A 20,782-nucleotide genomic window follows, 5' to 3' on the forward strand; every position below is an offset into this window, starting at 1 on the left:
TGCACTGAAATAGGTACGACTACCCTAGGGGCACCCCAAACTAAAAGTTGATAGAATCAAGAAAAGAAAGATCAAGTCACGAATTAGTTTTAAAATACTAATAACCAATTCATGCATTGCATTACTCTTTTTATTTTGTGAGCTTTATATTATTCTCGCTAAGCGTAAGCTCATTTCTTCGAAAAAAAATATACGTATGTGTTGTAGGTAAACATCTTACAAGGAACATAGCAGGGCGGACTAGCGGCGTCGATAGCGAGAGGGTTGAGTTATGGTTTTCATTTACAGAATAAGTCTTCCGCTACAAATCTTTAAGAAATAAATTTTAAAGTTTTTATTTTCAATTATTTTAAATTATGAAGTTTCAAATAGTTTTCTATTTTAGTTAAGACTTAGAATATGGATTATGTTTTAGTATTTTTTCCGTTATGTTTAGTTTTAAATTCGTATTTTCAATTTTGGTTAAGTACTTCTCATGAAGTGTTCAATATGCAATCTTCATATTTTTCTTAAATGCTTTTGTTTCTTTTTAAGATCTTTAAAATTTTAGTTCGCCTTGATTCGATGTGTTTTTTTTTTTTTTTAAATTCTCCAAGTTTTCTAAAGAATTTTTCTAAAGTTTAAAAAGTAAGATAAGTAAGACGGTCCGAAAAGTCGGGTCGTCACAGGTGGTCTTCCGCTATTTGGGGTTTTGGGTTGGGGGATGCGCACGTGATTGGACCCTCTCATGTGCGGGTTCCTTGAACGAGGGATGCCTCGGGATTCAAGGGGATCAAATAGTAAATGATACTCTGAATGAAGATAAAAGAAGATACTCGTATCGAAATGACGCATCGAAGATGCTCGTAGAGGGAAAGAGAATGTGAGATAATCGAAGCGTAGATACTGAGTTATAATGCTGTTATATCTATGGTTTGTTGTTATACCGCCAGCTGTTGTTTATGTCCCCTTTCTTTCTATTCATTACCGGGATTATGTTATGCAGTTGTTATTCATAATGGTATTAGTTCGGTGGTACCATCGTTTCTTGATCGATGACTCTGGTATTCCCCATTAACTAAAACTAACATTCATTAGAATGATATAGACTTTCCCGGCATTTATTAACGCTTAGATCTTAATTCAAGATAAGATCGATCCTCGAGGATACGAGAGGTATCAAGATCATATGAAAAATGTAACCGATTCTTTCCTTTCCTTAGCTTATTGGGCACCCGCCGGAAGTTTCGAGTTGTTTTCTAGACGGGGTTCTTTTGGTCATTCGATAAGAAAAGGCTCCCCTTTTGGGTTCAATCGACGTGGATGGCGCTTTAGTGGCAAATTGGATGGTGCTAGAGCGGCTACAACAAAATTCAAAATTTGTGAAGCGATTTTTTTGTCGGGTAATGTGGTTACACGTCCATTCACCATTTTTCTCGATAGTGGTTCTAGCGAATTTTTTCTCATCTCTATTTGCAATACCTCGTAAGGGGGATGTCTTTTTCATTCATAGTCTTCGGACTACCATTGCCATACCATGGTCGACCTTCGTATTTATTTTTTTATTTTTTTATTTTTTCAATAGTGGTTTTGATTGTTTGTTTTGCATTTTGCCATTTTACTTTGTTTGTATTGGAGTTGGAATAGTTGTCGTCCACTTTCCATTATGGGAGCACTATTAGAGTTTTTCGTTTTATTTTTTACAGCTTGAAGATCTGTCTTCTTCATAGTCAATGGATTGCGGTTGTTTGAGTCTCTCTATCATTTATTGAGGGTAAATTTAAAACGTTGCATATAAGCTCGAGTTTTAGCGGATCTACGTTTCTTCCAAATGTTAGAAATGCGCACGAAATGATTGATTACTAGTATTTAGTGTTTGATATGATTCAACCTAAATTTTTAATGTGCCTTTTATTTAAATGCCCTACATTTATATTTGGAAAATTTCTTCTAACTCTTTGATAGAATGACTAATGTCATCTGATTCCCATGCTTTAGATTTTTGTAAAAAATTTAAAGTACAAAAATTTAAATAAGATGTCAATTTTTAAAGTTTTGAGAGATGGTGGTGTCAAAGAAAGAGTATGGATCCTTTTTTAAATTACTAAACGTTTTCTGATAAGGTTGTTCAACTATATTGGTGGAACAAGTGATTAATTAAATCGACAATCAATCAAACACAAAATAATAAAGGATACACGGAATCGGTAACCTATTCGGTGATAAAACACCTACTCAAGAGGATTGATACGTTCGGTGGTGGAAAATAATTCACAGTATAATAATAAAAAGTATAAAGAATCAAGCTTGCAGACTCCCTCTCAAACAACCGTCTCTGAACTGCAATCTGAGCTCCCCTAAAATCTGAGACTTTCTCTCACTTCCACGCGACTCTTCCTCCTGAAGATCGTACGATCCTCTCCCGAAGATCTTCTCAGCGTATCAATGCAAAGTCAAACACACATAGTCACAAACTCTGTACAAATAAAGCACAGCAGTAGCAAGCTATTTTATACCAGTTGTCGATGTAGATCTTCATTATAGAGACTGGTTTTAGATCAAAGTCCATGTTTATTGACTTAAAAAGTGTCAATCGACCTAATGAAACCTTAGGGGAATTTTATAGGCGTCAATAATATAATCTTCGTGAATTAAATCGACTAAGAAATCAAATCCGATCGTATTTCCATCAAAATTGGAATTAAAATATTCTTTTTTTAGTTCTGTTCGCACAGATTGTCACGTGACTTGTACAACTCAGATCTTCAATAAATAGTTACGACTTCAACTTCTTAATCTACCTAGAACAAACAATTTTTCCAAATTAAGATGCCACATAAAGAACCAATACTTTTTTTTTCTCAAGTCATAAAACTCAAAGACCAGTTGTCCGAATAAGCAAATATAATTTTAGAAGGGATCAAAATCCGATTCTTTAACCCACCACCAGTGTAAAAGGTTATTCCATTTTCACGGGAGTATTTATTAGTTTAACACATAATCAACTACAAGTAAACACAATAATGGTGTATATTATGTGATCATTTTTTTTACTCGGTATATATTACGTGATCATTGATTGCCTTATATCACAACATTATACACTGAAACTGTAATAAATTCTCCATGATCCATTTCATCAAAGTCTTTTCGCTTAGAAAGTTCAAATTAATAAGCCAAGACACCGAATGTTTTAAGTATTATGATGTTATATATACGCCATATATATATATATATATATATATATATATATATATATATATATATAGATTACTTAACTGTATATTGATTGCACATTTATACTGAAATTTTAGTATATTGATTGCTTAACTGTATATTATCTTTCATGCATACTGAAGGTATATAATGTATACTGAAAAATGTATACTGAAGGATGTTATCTTCCTAATATTTGAAAACAACATTTTTTATACTTGAAACCACAGTTATTTTGTAAAGTAAACCTCCAAAAACGGTTCGTCGTGTAATTCTCTTTATACTTAGGGTTGAAACTTAAGATCATTGTCATATTTGTACTACGGGCTGCAAACTATTAGGACTTAAGGCTGCACAATACACAGTGTGTGGTTATTTAAGGATTTTTTTGGGGTACAAAGTAGTCAATTCAAACTAATTATTTAGTAAAATAGCCAAGATTTTATAAGGTAGTGCATTCTAGCCACTTATAATATAAAAATACTAATATACTATTAGTTATTTCAAAATAATTAATATAAGTTTTCAAAATTGTAATTCATTGCACTTTCTTATTAATTCACCCTTCGATAAACTAGAAGAATAAAAAAAAAAGATGTCAAAAATTTAATCCTACTTTCAAAATATTTAATCTACTGTTCGATAAACCAAAAGATGAAAAATCCTAATTTCCTCACCAACTCGCAAACATTGCGCTTAGTAGCTACAGAAGCGATGTAGGACTACAAAAATGTATATATAATGATGATAAAATAAAATGAAAAGATAATGAATAGAGAAAATACAAAGGCATGCGCGAAGAAGAAACCTGTCGGGAGACTCGAGTCAGAAGCTCGGCGAGGGCAATCGCGGACATCCGATCCACCTTAGTCACCTCTGATACAGGAGTCAACTCGATGCCACTGATGGCTTTAAGCGCTAAAGGGATCAGCGCCTGGGAGCTAGACGGCATCGTTACATCGGATGGTGAGTAAAGAGGCGCTCTTAGCTTATTTCTGAAACCGGCATGCGAAGAAGCCACTAACGGAACCTCGTCCCGCGCTCTCTTTGAACTAGTACCTGCTGCCCTCGGGATAGACATGGTGGCTTTAGTGGTGCGAGAAGTTAAGGCTGCCTCGGAAAGTGGCGGAGGAAACCTTGCGAAACGAGACTGAGATCCTTCCGAGCCAAAAAACAGGACCGGTAACGACCGCCCTGCGAAAGACTCTGGCCCTAGAGTACCTCAGCTCCTGTGGGTCACCATACCTAAAGAAAATGCCAAAAAAAAGTGTAAATATACATATAAATTAAACCACGATAGTAGAGGGTCAAAGACGTATAAACCCTTCCACTAATACCATCGAATGCTGCCAGCAAATATGAAGGAGCTCGGGGGAGCGAGTGTGCCATGCTAGGAGTTTTAATCCCCTTGAAAGCCGGAAACGGAGATGGAAGTGAGTGTAAAGACGGCGACGAGGTCTCGTTGAGCGGAAGACAGGGAACCACCCAACCTCTGCCCACAAGTTGTCATCAAGGAACAAGTTGGCCCGACGGTCGCTCAGAGGTATCCCCTTAATAAAAGAAGCGAACTCGGATCGTTGGTTAGGGGACCGAAGCCCATCATCTGGCACGGGTAGACAACGAGGGCCGCATGAAGGGCCTTGAGGCTGAGATTGCGAGGCTTAAGAAGAGCGCTAAGGTGGACGCATCGAAGATATGTGAGCAAGAGGCTGAGCTCCGGGGTTTGCGTCTTCAGCTGGAGGCTCTAAGGGCGGAGCGGAGTTTAGTTACCGACCGGGCGCATCGTGACTTGATTGCATACTGGAGCGGACCGCGTGGGGAGGTTCCTCCGGAAGCTGCGGAGCGCCTGGCCGCCTTGGATGATAGTGACTCATCTTAGAAGCTCGAGTCCTTTTTTTTTCTTTTGCAATAGATGACTTTCGCGTCCCCATTTTTGTATGTGCATTTGGGAAAACTGTCATTTGCAGGATTTTTCTTTTTTATGGTGCGGTCTGTTGTGGGTCTTTCATGACCCGTTGTGTTTTTGCGGGCGCCAGTTTTGGGTACAACTCTGACAAATGAGTGTTTTCCCTTTTTGTACTATAGGTTGTATGGGCTATCAGATCGTATGTGCAGTCTCAACTTTATTTCACGCTATGATTTACCTTTGTCGTGTGGTCGCTTGATGAGGACTGTCTTTGCCATTCTTATGTTGCTTGCTTTCACGCAAGTTTGGATCCCTTGCGCGGAAAATTTAATTGCTTTGGACCATCCTTGAGCACGCGTTTGGACCTTTGTACGAGTGCTCTATGATCTCCGTCTCGTCCGCATCTTAAGAATGTTTCTTTGTTCGAGCGTTGGGCTTTTTGTTTTTAGAGTTTTGCTGATGCGGGCTTCCGGTGGGTCTTCAATGCATCTTGTAGGCCATTCTTCTCTTTTTTTATGAGAGGTCTCGACGAGGCGAGCTTTCTTATTCTTTGTTATGAGAGGTCTCGACGCCACAAGTTTTCTATATTTTTTTGTGAGAGATCTCGACGTCGCGAGCTCTATATATATATATATATATATATATATATATATATATATATATATATATATATATATATATATATATATATATATTTTTGTGAGAGGTCCCGGGAGCTCTCTATATTTTTTTTGTGAGAGGTCTCGACGCCGCGAGCTCTCTATTTTTTTTTTGTGAGAGGTCTCGACTCTGCGAGCTCTCTATATTTTTTTTTGTGAGAGGTCTCGACGCCGCGAGCTCTCTATTTTTTTCGTGAGAGGTATCGACGCCGCAAGCTCTCTATTTTTTTTGTGAGAGGTCTCGACGCCGCGAGCTCTTTATTTATTTATTTTTTTTAGAGAGGTCTCGATTCCGCGAGCTCTCCATATTTTTTGTGAGAGGTCTCGACTCCGCGAGCTCTCTATTTTTTGTGTGTGTTCTGGAATACCTTCCGTAAGATGAGGCTTCCTTCGGCGAAGCAACGAGCTTTGACTTTCGAGTTGTAGTGTTTCTCGACGACTCTCTTCTGGGCGGCCATGCGAGTGAATACTGCAACCCTCCTCTCTTCAATTACGTCCAACTCCATTCGGCGTGCCTCGTTGTTATTTTCCTCGTCAAAAGTTTCCATTCGGAAAGATGGAGTCCCGATCTCGACGGGAATACCCGTCGCGGTTCGGGTAGTCGTTCGATATGCCCAGAGGACAAGGGGGAGCTCGTCGGCCCACGCACCTTTCTTCTCTTCTAGCTTCTTTTTCAACGTTTCCTTGATTGTTTTGTTTACAGATTTGACTTAGCCGTTTGCCTGTGGGTGACGAGGTGATGAAAAGGTCTTTATGATCTTCAACTGTTTGCATATCTCCCAGACTTTTTTATTGTCAAGCTGGCAGCCATTGTCGGTGATTATGGAGGCGGGAATACCGTGGCGACAAATGATTGATCGCCTCATAAAACTAGTAGTGTTGACTTCGGTGATCTTCGCTAGGGGTTCTGCTTCCACCCACTTCATGAAATAATCTATTGCCACGATCGCATAGACTCGCTGACCTGACGCCATTGGCAGTTTTCCGATTATATCTACCCCCATTTTGCGAACGGGCGAGCAACAAGGATGAGGCATAATGGCGCTGGGGGCTGTCTTGGGATATGCGAGAACCTTTGACATTTGTCGCATTTTTTTGCTAGTTCGAATGCATCTTTCTTGAGAGTGGGCCAGAAGTAGCCTTGCTTTAGGGTCTTAAGTGTCAAAGAGTGCCCTGCAGAATGGTTCCCGCATATTCCTTCGTGGATTTCTCTCATGACGTAATTGACCTCGGCCTCATCCAAGCATCGGAGGAGTGGCTGCGAAAATCCTCTTTTGTATAGCGTGGTTCCTCGTAGAACATATCTTTGCGCTTGATACTTCACCTTCCCGGCTTCTGCCTGGTTGCTGGGGAGGGTGTCTTCGCGAAGATAATCTATGATCGGCGTCATCCAGTTTGGCTTCGGGTCATCTTCTATTGTGTTCACTTCTTCCTTCTTGATTGACGGGTGCTTCATGGTTTCGACGGGTACTTTCCCCAAGTTTTCATCGTCGGCCCCGGAGGCCATTCGGGCTAGAGCGTCTGCATCAGTGTTTGAGTCGCGGATGACTTACACAGTTTTCCCTTGTCGCTTGTCGCTTGGCGCTTGGCGCTTGTCGTTTGTCGCTTGTTGCTTGGCGCTTGTCGCTCGTCGCTTGTTGCTTGGCGCTTGTCGCTCGTCGCTTGTCGCTTGTCGCTTGTCCCTTGGCGCTTGGCGCTTGGCGCTCGTCCCTTGTCGCTTAGCGCTTGGCGCTTGGCGCTTGTCACTTGGCGCTTGCGCTTGGTTTAGCCATGCGTATTTTTAGCCCGTTTGACTAAATTGTCCTTTTATATTGTAACTTTGTTTTAGCAATTGAGATGTCGTTTTTACCATAAGAAAAATGACGGTATAACAATTGTTGTGGTGGCTCTTTTTGATTTCATATGAACGTAACAGTTATGGTGAATCTGATGAGTTGATTCTTCTTTTTCTTCTTGTTCGTGCTCTCGAATCCAATATGAACAAACTCATTTGAGAACTAATTCAAATTCATATAAAATTTTATGAATTGAAAATTTTGATTGATTCAATCTTTTTGTGTATTCAATCAAACAAATCATTGATTTCAAAATAAGAATTTGGTATTTTTGAGGAACACGTAATAAAATTAAGGGTAAACTAGCAACATACCCATTTTGAAACATGGTTTTTGGAATCTAGCCAACGTTTGGTAAATTTTGCAATCTAGCCATTTACTGAAATTTACGGATATAAAATACCTAATTTACCCTTTTTCTTATACTTACTTGATCAAAACACTAGTCCACGTTTGACCGGTTTGAATTGTATACAGCCAATTAATTTCAGATTTTTTCGCAATTTAATTGAATATTTAGCTAATTTAATAGGAGATTCGGTGATGTAATTAAAAGAGAAAATTTAATGCAATAAATGCACAAAAAATTTACCATAATTAACAGAAATTAACAAATCAGCGGAGATTAACAAAAATTTACAAACATTTACAATGTATTTGCTTACACGACTATAATTTCAGCAATTTAATTTCAGCTTTTTGAATTCATAATAGAAGATTCGGTGGTGTAATTAAAAGGGAAAGGAAATATTTATTTGATTGAATAAAGTCAAACAAGATAATGAATACACGTAATTATGATAAAATCCCGTTCAAAATTAGAAAATAAATTTGGAAAACAAAAATACGGTATTAAATGCGTATTAAAGGAAAGTAAAGAAATCGGCTCTACCTGCACATATGTAAATTTACCATAATCAACATAAATTAACAAAGCAACGGAGATTAACAAAAATTTACGAACATTTACACTGTATTTGCTTACACGACTATAATGTTCAGTAAAGAAAAAAACGCTCAATAACCAACTTTGCCAAATATAGAATTTTTTTTAAAATTCGAAATATAAACCGAATATAATAAATTCGGCTACAAAACCAAGTTTCAAAACGTGGGCTAGTATTTTTGAAACCAAACCAAAGCTATTATAGTTAATACCATCTTACATAAATATGACACGTCATCAAATTTGGCTAGATTCGAAAATTAAACGAAACGTTGGCTAGATTACAATTGCAACGTTTGATGTGGCTTAGATCGACTAATTTTTCTAAAATTAAATGCGAATAAGAGGAGTAAGGAGAGAGAGATAAAATAAAATAAAATAAATATAAAAGGATATTTAAGTAAATATGTTTAAAATCTCACAAATTCTGTTAAAATTTGACGAAAAGGTGAGTTTTGAAACATTTCAAACTCAAAGAGTTAGATGTTTGACACAAATTATAATTGAAGGACACTGTTAAAAGTGTAAGAGTTCAAGGGCAAATTGTGTAATTTTTTTGCTCGGAAGGAAAATTAAATTATGTAATTGATTTTTAAATTTTCGACTGCCACAATTCGTCGAAATAAAAGTAGTGGACCCGGGACACTTCAAAAAACAAAAAAAAAGTAGTGGACCCGGATCAGTTGAGGATTGGCTTGGATAAAGTTAAAATACAATCATAAAAAATTACAAAAAAATAGTAGATAGATGTATAAATAAACATGCATGGAAAGACCACGTGATTAAATCAGACTTACATGGCTCAACACTGGACACGTACTCACTGAAAGACATTTATCTCTGAAAAGGGACAAAAACAAGTGAGAAACTATTAATTTATTATATCTGATAATAAAAAAAAACTATTAATATAATATGGAATTATGGATAATGTTTTAAGAGATCCAAAGCAAATCATCCAGTGAGATTTCTATAAAACTCCTGACGTGACATAATATAATTCGTCAACTCTCTAAAAATATAGTTTAGAAAATAACATGTGCATAATACAATTGTGCGTTTTTTTGTTAATTACATATTTACCCCTGTATTATGACGTTATTAAGTGGTGATTCTTGGAATTTTAAAATTGCAATTTATTTCCCTTTATGTTATACTCAAATTCATTTTATAACCTTTCTGTTAGAATTTTCATAAAAAAAAAGTTAATCGGACATATGACTGTCTAAAATGAGAGAAATTATCAAATTAGAAATGGGTAAAATACTTAGAAATACAGGAGAATTACATCTTAATACAAGGAACATAACAGACCTAAGTCGAAGTGAATCTAACACTAGGTTCAAATAATCGCTCAACTTTGTGCATACTTCCGACAAAAAGAAGAACAACGAGCACAAGAGAAATTGAGCAGACACATGGCTCTTTCAAAATATCCAGAATGGATGATGGAGAAATCTAATCAACCTTGATCCGATGACCAAGAAGAAGATGATTCTTCTGCCTGCATAGAGAAAACTCTAACAGGAAATCCATAACGGAAAAGGGGACAACGACTAATCCGCCTCCATAATAAACCAAATCAAGCAAATCACAATAATAAATTAAAAATTTCACTCACAAACTAAAACTAAAACTAAAAAGAAAATCTAAAATCGGAACCAGAGTCCGACACACGAGAGCCAACACCGATACGATGGGAGGATGATGGCCACGAGGAGACACGTCACGCTGTTGTTGCCGATGAACCACGTTGCACCACTGTCGCCGAGGAGCCGAGCCTCTCCGCTGTCGTCGAGGCACAGAGTCGCGCTGCTTTCGCCGTAGGACGAGGCGCACCACCGTCGATGGAGAGCGGAGCCACTTCGCCACCGAGGCTCCGAGGTGCACCACCGACGCAAAGAAGACGAGCCGCACCGCTGTCGCCGAGGGGACGAGCCTCCGTCGTCGATGACCCGAGCCGCCATGCCTCTGCCTCCGAAGAACCTTTTTTTTAGGTAGATCTACGTTTAATACTCTTATTATAATTATTAGAATTTTTTATTATAAGTAAATAATCATTCACATGATATATCATGTGAATATTTGAGTATTTACGTAAATTTGATCATATCATTTATGTAAATTTGACCAAGTTAATAAAAAAAAAATATTACTACTACTTACCATTAACAAAATATTGGCTATATAATAATTTTATTTTATTCATAAGACTATAGAGGACCCTAAAAAAATAGTTGAAAACTAGCTAATTTCTATTAAATGGAATTTTAAGATAGGCGACTTTAATTATATAATATTTTTAAATGTAAGCTTTATCATTCATTTGCTTTAATCTGTGGTCTAATTAAGTATACGTGGAAAATATAGTATGTGATGAGGCTAGTAAAAATCGCATTTCTTGGGTATTTTTTTTAATAGTGCTATTTGATTATTTAAAAAAAAATCAGGCAGAAAAAAATATATTTTAGCGCATCCTAATATCATTTTTTCTTTATTTAACCATCCTCCCCTTAGCTCCTTCATTAGACATAAATTAAGAATCACAAAAGGTCGTGTAACTTATGCTCGTGCATTCTTTATTTTTTAGTTTATTTTAACTTTTTATTTTTTTGATTTGTAATTGTAATCAGTGACGGATCCAGGTGGGGGTCAGGGTGGACCAATGCCCCCCTCAATTTTTGAAAATTATTTTTTAACCCCAAATTTTATATTTTTTTTTATAATTTTACCCCTAAATTTTACTAATAATTATGTTTTTTACCCAAATTTATAAGTTTTTTTCAATAATGCCTCTCCTAAAAAATATTTCTCAAATTTGCCCCCCTTGATTGAAATCATGGCTCCGTCACTGATTGTAATAACGTAATCGTAGTATTCCTCTGGCACAAGTGAAAAATATTAATAAAATATCACGTGGTGCCACCCACATTAAAAAAAAAAGATAAAAATTTTGTAGTGGTATTTTCTAAATTATAACAAGTTAGGTCATAGATACATATTAGGTTGTGGAATTTCATCAAACAATTTTTTTAGTTTGTGAAAATAACTAAAATTGTAAATATATCAATGTAAATACTGTTTTTTTGTATTAAAAAAAGAGAATAAAATACCATTGCCGCTTCGCCAAATAAATAAGGCATAAGCTTAAATAGCTAATATAATTCGAAGGAAAAATACTCACCGAAAAACAAGACAAAAGTTGTGTAAACGACAACGACTTTGCTACAAACACGCGGCGAAGCGGATTCTCACAGCCTCCGACACCGCTCTCTCTCTCTCTCTAAACACTTTACTCTCACTCTCTCTCTCTATATATGTGCTTAAAATAATAGACAAAATCATTTTTGCTGATCTTGAGACAGTTATTCCCTCTCTCAGATTTCTTTTATTTTTCTTTTAACATTTCTTTGATCTCCCTTTTTTCCGTTGAAGAAGAGCACACGATTGAGTGTGTCTCGTTGATGTATTGATTCCTCCGTGAGATTTTTAATTTTTTTTTTATTATCTGTTTTGTTGTTTCTGGGTTCTTGGCCGAAGAAGAAAAGAATTATTTGAGGAAGATAGTGTTGACCGGTTCTATTTTTCTTTCTGTTTAATGTCATTATTGTTGTACATGATTTAAATATTTATCAGTACTATTATTCGAGAGATTCTGGGGATCACAAGAAGAAGGGAAAAAAAATGTCTTGTGGCTCTTCTTCTTCTTCAATTGGGTACTCCAATTTGGAACGCTTCTTGTACAGTGTCACTCCAATAGTCCCTTCGAGAACTCTTTCTCAGGTATTTTTTTTTTCTTTTATTTAATTTTTGATATTATTTATTTTTCTTCCTTCTGTACTGTATTTCTGAGGGAAGAAGATTGTATCTTTTGTTCATAGTTCATATTTGTTAAATTGAACGGTGTATAAATGACTGAAATATTCTTGAATACATCCAAAAAAAAAACTTGTTTGTTCTCAAATTCGTGTGTTTCTTGTTTTACTATTTATTTCGCTTTTAATTGTAAAAATAATTTTATGGAAAAAAAAAAAAAAAAATTGTGATTGTTCGTGAATACATACAAAACGATATTTGGGGTCATAATTCAGTCTTTTTTTTTTTTTTTTTTTTTTTTTGAAGATCATAATTCCACAAGTCAAATTTTCACACTTTAAGTCTCTGCATATATTTTTTATTTTCTCCTTTCTTTTTTGTTTTTTCTGGCAATAGTGATATAATCCTATTAAAGATGCTTTGAATATTCTCGTGCTAATCATTCTATGGACACGTATTGATGACATGTCTGTTAAGACTCTAAAAGACACGTGTCATATTCACACCCAAAATAAATAAATACGAAGCTTGTTACACATTTATCCTTTCTTTTCTTTCTTTTTTTTTCGTTTTCCTCGCTTTCAGACTTTATTGTTATAAATAATTATCATGAAATTGGGTATTAAACTTTAACATAACTGCTAATACGAAGACTTCATTCTATATAGTAAGATATATATGTATATATATATATATATATATATATATATATATATATACTTTGCTCAAATAGTAAGTTATTTGTTTAATTCTGCAGTATTTTACCTAGGAAAGTTTTCAAAGTACATAATTGTGACGAAAAATAGATATCCCATTAAATAAAAGTAACGTGTGTGGTTTTGAATTTCGGTAATCTAGTAATCAATACATTGACAGACACAATAATCATACAAATAAAGAAGTGTATTTCAGATTCATCACACATTTTGATTTTTGTCCAAGTACTGTATACGGATCACAATTTTAAATTTTTTTTTTTCCTTTTTTCCTCAGAGCTATATTGGTGATATGAATAATATATGGCAACCACATTGCAAGGGAAAAATAAAATATTTCACGCTTGGAGATCTGTGGGAATGTTACTCCGAATGGAGCGCTTATGGTGTCGAAACCCCGGTTCGCCTGAGCTCCGGCGAGACCATTTCGCAGTACTTCGTTCCTTCTCTCTCAGCTCTCCAAATCTACTCTTCATCAAGGTTTTTTTTTTTTTTTTTTTTTGGGTCACTATGATGGAAATTTTCAAGGAAAATTTGAATTTATTGTATTTGATTTTTGCGTAGAAGAAATAGCGATGCGGAGAGCGAGTGTTGGAGCGACGACAGTGGGAGCGAGTATTTATCGAGGACGCTGAGCAACAACTCGAGCAGGGGCTGGGACGTAATTTCCGAGGATGAGCTCGAGAATGAACACGGCAACGCTAAGCTCGGGAACCTCTACTTGCACTATGTAGATACGGGTTCTCCATATTGTAGACCTCCCTTGGTAGAAAAGGTAATTAATTAACCAATGGATTGATTGATTGGTCAATTATTGATTAATTATTATTTTTCAATGATTGAGTGAGTAATAATTATCCATTTATTATTATTTTTGATGATCCAGGTTACGGAATTAGCTCATCATTATCCGGGACTAATGACGCTTAAGAGCATCGATCTTGGCCCCGCGAGCTGGATGGCTGTTGCTTGGTGAGCAAGCTTCGGCATTTTAGTAGTATTAATTAGTTTCCCTTCTTTTCATTTATTTACTTTTTTTTTTTTCCTTTTTTTTTTTATAAAATCTTATACGGAATTTAAATCAATAATAGAGAAATCGTTTCGATATCTGGGTTGTTTGGACAGGTATCCGATATATAGCATACCGTATCGGAAAAACGAGAAGAGCTTATCAGCGAGCTTCCTCACATACCACACGTTGTCTGCTTCTTTCGAAGGTAAATGACCTTTCTTGGGACTCAAGGAAATCATTGCTACCTTGCTTGACAAGTAAACCGTAAAGAAGTTAATTTGAATTGTTACTCACTAATTATGTTATTTTATTTTGTTTTGCAGATTGGGAAATGGAAAAAGACGGTACGTATGATGTGGCATCACTTTCTCCATTCGGATTAGCGACGTACAAGATGGAAGGAGATTTTTGGTTGAACCAAGGAAACTCTGATTACTTGAGGAATATCGATCTCTACAACGCGGCCGATTCGTGGCTTAAGCAACTCAATTTTCACCACCACGACTTCAACTTCTTCTCTCAGAACTTGCTCAAGTAGAAGAAACTATGTGCACTCTGTTTCAAGTGAATCGCATCGTTCATTTGTTTCGTTTCTCGGCTTAACGACCGCCATGAAAAAGAGACTTTTAGCCTCTCCTCTCTGTTGTTTTAAGAGTTCTGTTTTGCATCAAGAGACTTGTAGCCTTTGCCTTTAACTTTGCAGCTCTTTTATGCCTCGTCAGAGAGACTCGAATTTTTGTGGAATGAGTTGTTTTATTAGTAAAATAATATATATCCTATTTTCTGCGTGTTTTGTCACAAATGTGTGTATGTATTACACTCGTAAAATATGAAAGTAATGTGTAATATTTTTTCTGAAAGAAAGTAATGTTCTAGATTAAAAAAAAAAAATGCAAGACCTTTCTGCTCTGAATCGCCTAGAGCTCAAGAATTAAAAAAAAAAAAAAAAGAAAGAACAAAGTAAGGTAGTTGCGTAGTCTCACGTTCCACGCATTTTCTCGACCATTTGCTTGCTCTTTTCCTCCACTTGACGCCTCTTCTCTTCCAATTTCTCGCTCACCTTCTTCCGATATTCAAACATCCTCTCTCTCGTGCCCATCTTTTTCGGCTTTGCAGCGTCGTCTTTGACTGCCAGCGGTGGTTTGTCGAAGAAAACCAGAGATCTTGAAGTCGATTGACACTCTGGGGAATCTCCGGCGACCTTATGGCTCTCGGAGCCCTCGGCTTCTTCTTCGTTACTGCTCGCCAACAAGTGTTCTTTCAGGTCTTCCAACATGCCGTTGGATAAAAGTGGCTTAGATTCACTGGGCTTGCTAACGGATTGAACGACTTGTCTAGTAGCTTCTTCTTTTTCCTGTTCCGTCTTTGGTTTGGCTTCACAAAGATGGTCAATTATAGGATCCCGAGAATTCGCGGAGTCATTCGGGGTGTCGCGATGAACCCAGATAAAAGGTGCAACCTTTCTTGGGACCCAATCGTCTTTATCCGCCAGCATGAATGGGAGTCCAACGCATTCACAGTTCGGAAGCACGAGAGTTTCGTTAATTGCTCCCTGAAAATTAGATAAAAATAAATATAAAAAAGTAGGGTTATAATAAAGTTCATTTTCTTTCTACGATATCTTATTGACCCGGAAATTTTTTTGGAAACTGCAATCATAGAAAATTGAAGAATAAAAAACACTTTGAGACCAGCAAAAAGGTAAGGGGAAAGAGCACCGCTTTGTACCTTGAGGCGATTGATAATGAACAAAGCAATTTGTCCGTTCGTGATCTTATGGTCTCCCACGGCCGAGTCGAGGTTAAAATCTATGTCGGGCATGGAAGTAAAACCAAACCACAACTGATCAGAAGGTGGTGGCTTTAAGTGTATCCGCAAGGTTCCTCGGAGAGACGATATCCTCACCACCAACGAGATGGGCACCTAAACACCAAAGACATAATTTCAGACTAGGATCACTGTACATGGTGAATATAGAGGGAAAAAAATGGAAACAAGCACACCCATAATAGTCTACCGAGAAATATAAATCAATAAACGGAGGGTTTATTTTTCTTTGTATTTAACTCCCCCTAAAATATCACAATTCAGCGCGCTTGTAAAAGTCAGATAACATAAAGTCTTAAGAAATTAGAGGTCCCCTCCAATAGATGGTGAAGCCTAGCAACGCTCTCCTTTAGAGGGGTGTCAAACTATGTAAGCAATTACATGAATCGGAGATTTATACGCTCAGAAATTTATACAGAAATGTATCATTGATGATAAACAAAGAACACTAAAAAAAAATCATACGAACCTGAGAAACCTGCTTGGCGATATTATTTACGATAGACTTCCATCTCGACGTTGATGCCTTTGAGCTTTTTGACCGATCTGTCATGAACAGAAACCAGTCAGTTGGGAAACTGTCATTCATTTCATTTGTGTGTGCTTTTTCTATCGGGAAAATTTAGATGCGAGAGTTGTGTCTTCTGTTGTTAGTTTTGTGTTACTTCAATTCAGCTCAACTTATTTCAAAAGGTCTATGAATCACAACCCTAATGCCACTTCTAAACTTTCACAAAAACCCAAATCTCGCGAAACTAAGATCACCGATCCAAATGCTAAAATATATAAATAACTCTGTTGCGGTCAAACTAAATTAAATATCTGACCCAGTTTATGTTCGCCTTCCTCTTTATGCTTAAATCCCTCAGAAGTCACTTCGGCAAGATCCAATTGCTTCTCAAGATACTCAAAACCTTCAAGAAGCTCAGACGGTACATCTTCAACGGAATTCGACTCGGAATCTGGGTCCAATATGGTCCTTTCAGAGTCTAGTTCACCAACTTCGAGCCGCGTTTCTATGCCCAAAACAAGACTTCCAGCGTATTCGACGTCAAGTTCAAAGGCCCACACCTCGTTCGTGTCCATTGGAAGGACCCTCATGCCATGTATATACGGTGGAAGATTTCCAAGATCAATGTCAGTACAGATTACGTCGCGTATATAACTCGGGGTGCGCATATTAGACATTGTTCTCTGTACCAAAAAAGAGCATATATATCAGGTTAAATATTTTTCTGTATAATCATCTACAACTACATTTCCTTCATCTAAAATTAGTATCGTGTGCAATAAATCAAAATATAAAAATATATCTGTTAACAACCATACTAAAATGGTAACTAAGCTATCTCTGTTTCACTAACCATGTACCTGTAATGCAAACATATTAACAATTAAAAAAGCCCTATAAAATAGCCTCTTTAAGACAAACTAACTGCAATATATTGTAGCCGCAGTGAAAGGAATATAATCAAATACAAACAAGAAACAAAGACCACAGTAAATAGAAAAATTTATCCTGAAAAAATTGATAATATCATGCAAATATAGACTGTTAGCGTGTCTGATAAGATCTACCTACTATTCGATTTCAACCAATGACTCGGACGAACAAGGAAATACATCATCTAGCGAGCGAATTTGACCTTAAAACACAAAGAGTAATTAGTAATATACCTGAATTCGTGCTTGCATGGATTTTTTCATTTCTCCATTCCTTCTGGAATCGAAAAAAAGCCGAGAAATCAACAAATTCCAACACAAAGTTCCCTCGTCAATAATACCAAACCTCTCTTCGGTATCTGCATCAGAGGCAGAGACACAAGAAACTTGACCCTGACTCATGGAATGCGTCAATTTCGGCAAAACCGCATCGGAATCTTCCACATACCGCCTTGTTGATTCAGCTGGCGATGGATTCTTCGACAAGCCAATGCTCAGCCCGTTCTCGCCCATTTTCTCCACGTAACTCAAAGATGGCCAGCTCGCCCTATTATCTGCACCACTTTTCGAAGCCTTCTTTGCGAACTTCTTCCATAATGTCCGAACCTTCGAAGAAGAACCGTCGTTCCTCTGTGACCTATCTGATAACTCTGTGGCGTAGAGCCCAGATGAGGGTTTCATGAACGAAGGATATCCGTCGTTCAAGGATGTCAAGTAGTTGCGGAATTCTTTCTGCAGCTTCACGGACCATTCAAGTCTACTTCTGTTATCAGATGACGCCAGTCGAAGAGCTTTACACCATGATTCTTTTTCCCACGAAGTTTCAAGGAAGATGTAAAGGGTTTTACAGTCCTTGTAAATCGGAGACACCTTGTTTTCAAGTTTAAGGGGAAACCGCTTGGCCCTGAAAAATCAAGAGCATAAGAAGAAGCAAAATGAGCGTATTCCCATTGAAGACCAAAAAGATGTACGAAAAATTCGAGAAATGAAACTACACACAAACAGAAACCAATAAATGATAATTATTAACGTTGTAGTTAAGCTCGATTTAAAAAAAAAAAAAAAAAAAAAAAAAAAAAAAAAAACCTTGCAGTTACACCATGCATATGAAACTTGGTAAAAGTACATATATATTAAAAGGTACATACAAGGAATGTTATATAGGATTTGAAACATGATTCCAAAACTTTTAGGAAAGACTAAAATCCCGTCATACAAAACACCATACGATTTAACAGTGAACAAAATGCAAACAAAATACAGGAAATTCAGATAAATGCCCCAAGAGACTACAATACCATTTTCTCGAAGACAAGTGAGACGCCGAAACCGTTTCGATAGTACATCCTTTTAGCTTCAAAGTTGACTTGGAACCATCAGATTCCGTGAGAATGAGAGTTTGGCCATTGATTTTGGCCTGTTTTTTCACTGGAGTAACCTCAAAATATTCCTTCTTCCTTTTCTGCTCTTTCGGTGCTTTTCCATTGTCCAGCCAATCTTTTGGAACTTTACTCGAAAGCAAGATCCAGATGACTCCCTAAGACACAACAAACACAATTCCTAAATTCACCATAATCATAAAAGTATTTCATATTTTCTAATTGGATTCAAATTCCTTAAATATAAAGCCTAAACCTATAAACCATCTATAAATGCGGATCCCCATTCTGTATTTTTAACAATGATGCTAGTCAAGCATTGTACTGGAAATCTTTCTTCTTCAAACAATTGCTTAAATATCTTTCAGTTACTTCTCAAATATACAGATACAATTAGACCCGAACTGGCTTGTAATATAGTTGATTTAACCTATTTCTGTAAGAACATATAAACACAAAATCACTAGAAGCAACGCAATTCATCAGCTTCAAATAACTGAGCTGTGATTACCACAAACAATTTTCCTAACATTAAACCAAATAAACTACAGTTTTTCCGTGTTTTTTTTTCTCGAATTAATGGCAAAATCAAATAAATACAAAGAACAAACAGACAAGAATAAAAAAAGATCAGAAACAGACCTGTTTGTTGAAAGAGAAATCGAGAGACTGATTGTGATCGAGCTGATCGTTTCGACTCTCCAGCCGTGGGGGTTTCTGGCTCAACCGTTCAATCACGGCAAGAACAACGATCGCTTCGATCCCCAGAACCACCAGAGCCCCAACAAGTATCCCAAAACCGAACACAATTCCGAACCACATTATCAAACTCTCATTTGAACTCAGTAGGAAATAGAAATTCACGAAATATTGGGCGTTTCGAGGTTGTGGAATCTATGGAAAGCGAGAGAATTGGATTCTCTGCAACGAAGCTTCGAAATGAAATATCAAGGCATCTGTTTTGTTTTTCTTTGGGAGTTGAAGAGACAGAGACAGAGTATAACCGTAAAATGTTAATGGCAGTATTGTAATAAGTATGAAAACCGCGTATTGATTTAATCATTTTAGTACTACTATGATTGTTTATTATTAAACACGAATTTTCTTTTCCTTTCTCTCGAAGATAAGAATGTGCTTTAACTCTGTACTCTGTACACCGAGTATGTGTGATCGAGATCAAATATGAGGTATTTATTGGTCTTATTGTTTTCCCTTTCTTATTTATGTTTGGGACATTTTTTTTTAGAATGAAATTTGTATTATTTATGGTATTGATAAAGAGTAAATATAGAAAATTCACAGCAGAGATAAATTTTTACAAGATAGTTTAAATTATTCAAGGAAAGAGCACAAAATAATCAATAAAAAAAATTAAAACTCGTAAAAGGTAAATAGTAACAGAGATGTCGATACATCTGGTAAGTTTGGTAACTCGCCCTCTAAAAAGAGAATTAATTTTTTTGACGGACCAGTGGTTCCACATCGAATTCCATGACGTCAACTAGTCCATTTCTCAGCTTGGAGTCTTCGCGTTTTCGCATCGTTCCCTTGCACTTTCTTTGGGATCGAGGTGGTTTCAATTGGCCAGACTGAGTGCACATCAAAGCCTATCCTGTATGAAGTCTGTGCTTTTTTGTGGACATGTCGACAAGCAGTGGCACGAGCCCAAAAAGGTTCGGGACTTTGGGAGTTGATGATCCTGGATGGAAATTTTTTTTTCTTGTGATGAATTAAATTTTTGAGTCAAGTGTTGCAAAAGAAGTTTTTCGAAAGGACGATAGTAAATCGAGAATGAAATTTAATGATATTTAAGGTTGATGAGGTTTTGAATTATATTCGAGAAGTTTTGAAGGCCGCGAAAGTGAAAATAAATTCTACGGGAAAGAATATAGGAAAATAATTTATTTGCAACATTTAAAGGAGAAAAAGAATGTTTTGTGGAGGAAATTATGAGAGACGTAAACAAGGAAAGATTAAGTTGCAAATTAAAGAGGGGTTTAAGTGCAACTTTCGTATCTTTCCTAATCTCTATCTCTTAGAAGTCGGTC

The 20,782-nt window shown here is 36.6% G+C and overlaps 3 protein-coding genes across 4 annotated transcripts; 1 reads left to right on the plus strand and 2 right to left on the minus strand.

Annotated features, from left to right (window-relative positions):
* Positions 1 to 6,101: 6,101 nt before the first annotated feature.
* LOC149383864 (uncharacterized) lies at positions 6,102 to 7,267 on the minus strand. Its single transcript, XM_089627930.1, has 3 exons — positions 7,085 to 7,267; positions 6,546 to 6,833; positions 6,102 to 6,443 (listed from the first exon to the last, which is right to left on the minus strand). Exons 1-3 carry the CDS (start codon positions 7,265 to 7,267, stop codon positions 6,102 to 6,104), a joined length of 813 nt encoding a protein of 270 aa, XP_089484056.1.
* A 4,433-nt stretch (positions 7,268 to 11,700) lies between these two features.
* LOC149383865 (uncharacterized) lies at positions 11,701 to 14,864 on the plus strand. Of its 2 annotated transcripts, none has more exons than XM_089628565.1 (6): positions 11,701 to 12,324; positions 13,351 to 13,553; positions 13,641 to 13,848; positions 13,960 to 14,045; positions 14,199 to 14,290; positions 14,409 to 14,864. In XM_089628565.1, exons 1-6 carry the CDS (start codon positions 12,226 to 12,228, stop codon positions 14,621 to 14,623), a joined length of 903 nt encoding a protein of 300 aa, XP_089484691.1. In that variant the 5' UTR covers positions 11,701 to 12,225; the 3' UTR covers positions 14,624 to 14,864. The 2 variants fall into 2 exon arrangements, with proteins under 2 accessions (XP_089484691.1, XP_089484690.1); XM_089628564.1 differs by having other exon boundaries at positions 11,702 to 12,324; positions 13,638 to 13,848.
* A 2-nt stretch (positions 14,865 to 14,866) lies between these two features.
* Positions 14,867 to 19,727, minus strand: LOC149383866 (uncharacterized). The gene is made up of 7 exons (XM_089628562.1): positions 19,377 to 19,727; positions 18,654 to 18,892; positions 17,590 to 18,259; positions 16,740 to 17,106; positions 16,382 to 16,458; positions 15,814 to 16,008; positions 14,867 to 15,637 (listed from the first exon to the last, which is right to left on the minus strand). Exons 1-7 carry the CDS (start codon positions 19,554 to 19,556, stop codon positions 15,065 to 15,067), a joined length of 2,301 nt encoding a protein of 766 aa, XP_089484688.1. The 5' UTR covers positions 19,557 to 19,727; the 3' UTR covers positions 14,867 to 15,064.
* Positions 19,728 to 20,782: the final 1,055 nt, after the last annotated feature.

Source organism: Urtica dioica, chromosome 10 (genome assembly GCF_054948205.1).
Source record: "Urtica dioica subsp. dioica isolate 48M chromosome 10, U.dioica_male_clone48M_v1_H2, whole genome shotgun sequence".
Classification (NCBI taxonomy): domain Eukaryota; kingdom Viridiplantae; phylum Streptophyta; class Magnoliopsida; order Rosales; family Urticaceae; genus Urtica; species Urtica dioica.

What these genes read in the sequence shown, in the direction of transcription:
- LOC149383864 (XM_089627930.1), bottom strand. Translation starts at nt 7,267, where the DNA reads ATGGCCTCCGGGGCCGACGATGAAAACTTGGGGAAAGTACCCGTCGAA. An exon ending in ACCAGGCAGAAGCCGGGAAG is followed by an intron (nt 6,834 to 7,084) that starts GTGAAGTATCAA and finishes CAAATGTCAAAG; the next exon opens with GTTCTCGCATATCCCAAGAC. An exon ending in GCCAGCTTGACAATAAAAAA is followed by an intron (nt 6,444 to 6,545) that starts GTCTGGGAGATA and finishes AAAACAATCAAG; the next exon opens with GAAACGTTGAAAAAGAAGCT.
- LOC149383865 (XM_089628564.1), top strand. Translation starts at nt 12,226, where the DNA reads ATGTCTTGTGGCTCTTCTTCTTCTTCAATTGGGTACTCCAATTTGGAA. An exon ending in AGCTGGATGGCTGTTGCTTG is followed by an intron (nt 14,046 to 14,198) that starts GTGAGCAAGCTT and finishes TTGTTTGGACAG; the next exon opens with GTATCCGATATATAGCATAC. An exon ending in GTTGTCTGCTTCTTTCGAAG is followed by an intron (nt 14,291 to 14,408) that starts GTAAATGACCTT and finishes TTTGTTTTGCAG; the next exon opens with ATTGGGAAATGGAAAAAGAC.
- LOC149383866 (XM_089628562.1), bottom strand. Translation starts at nt 19,556, where the DNA reads ATGTGGTTCGGAATTGTGTTCGGTTTTGGGATACTTGTTGGGGCTCTG. An exon ending in CACTTGTCTTCGAGAAAATG is followed by an intron (nt 18,260 to 18,653) that starts GTATTGTAGTCT and finishes TTGATTTTTCAG; the next exon opens with GGCCAAGCGGTTTCCCCTTA. An exon ending in CCATGCAAGCACGAATTCAG is followed by an intron (nt 17,107 to 17,589) that starts GTATATTACTAA and finishes TTTTTGGTACAG; the next exon opens with AGAACAATGTCTAATATGCG.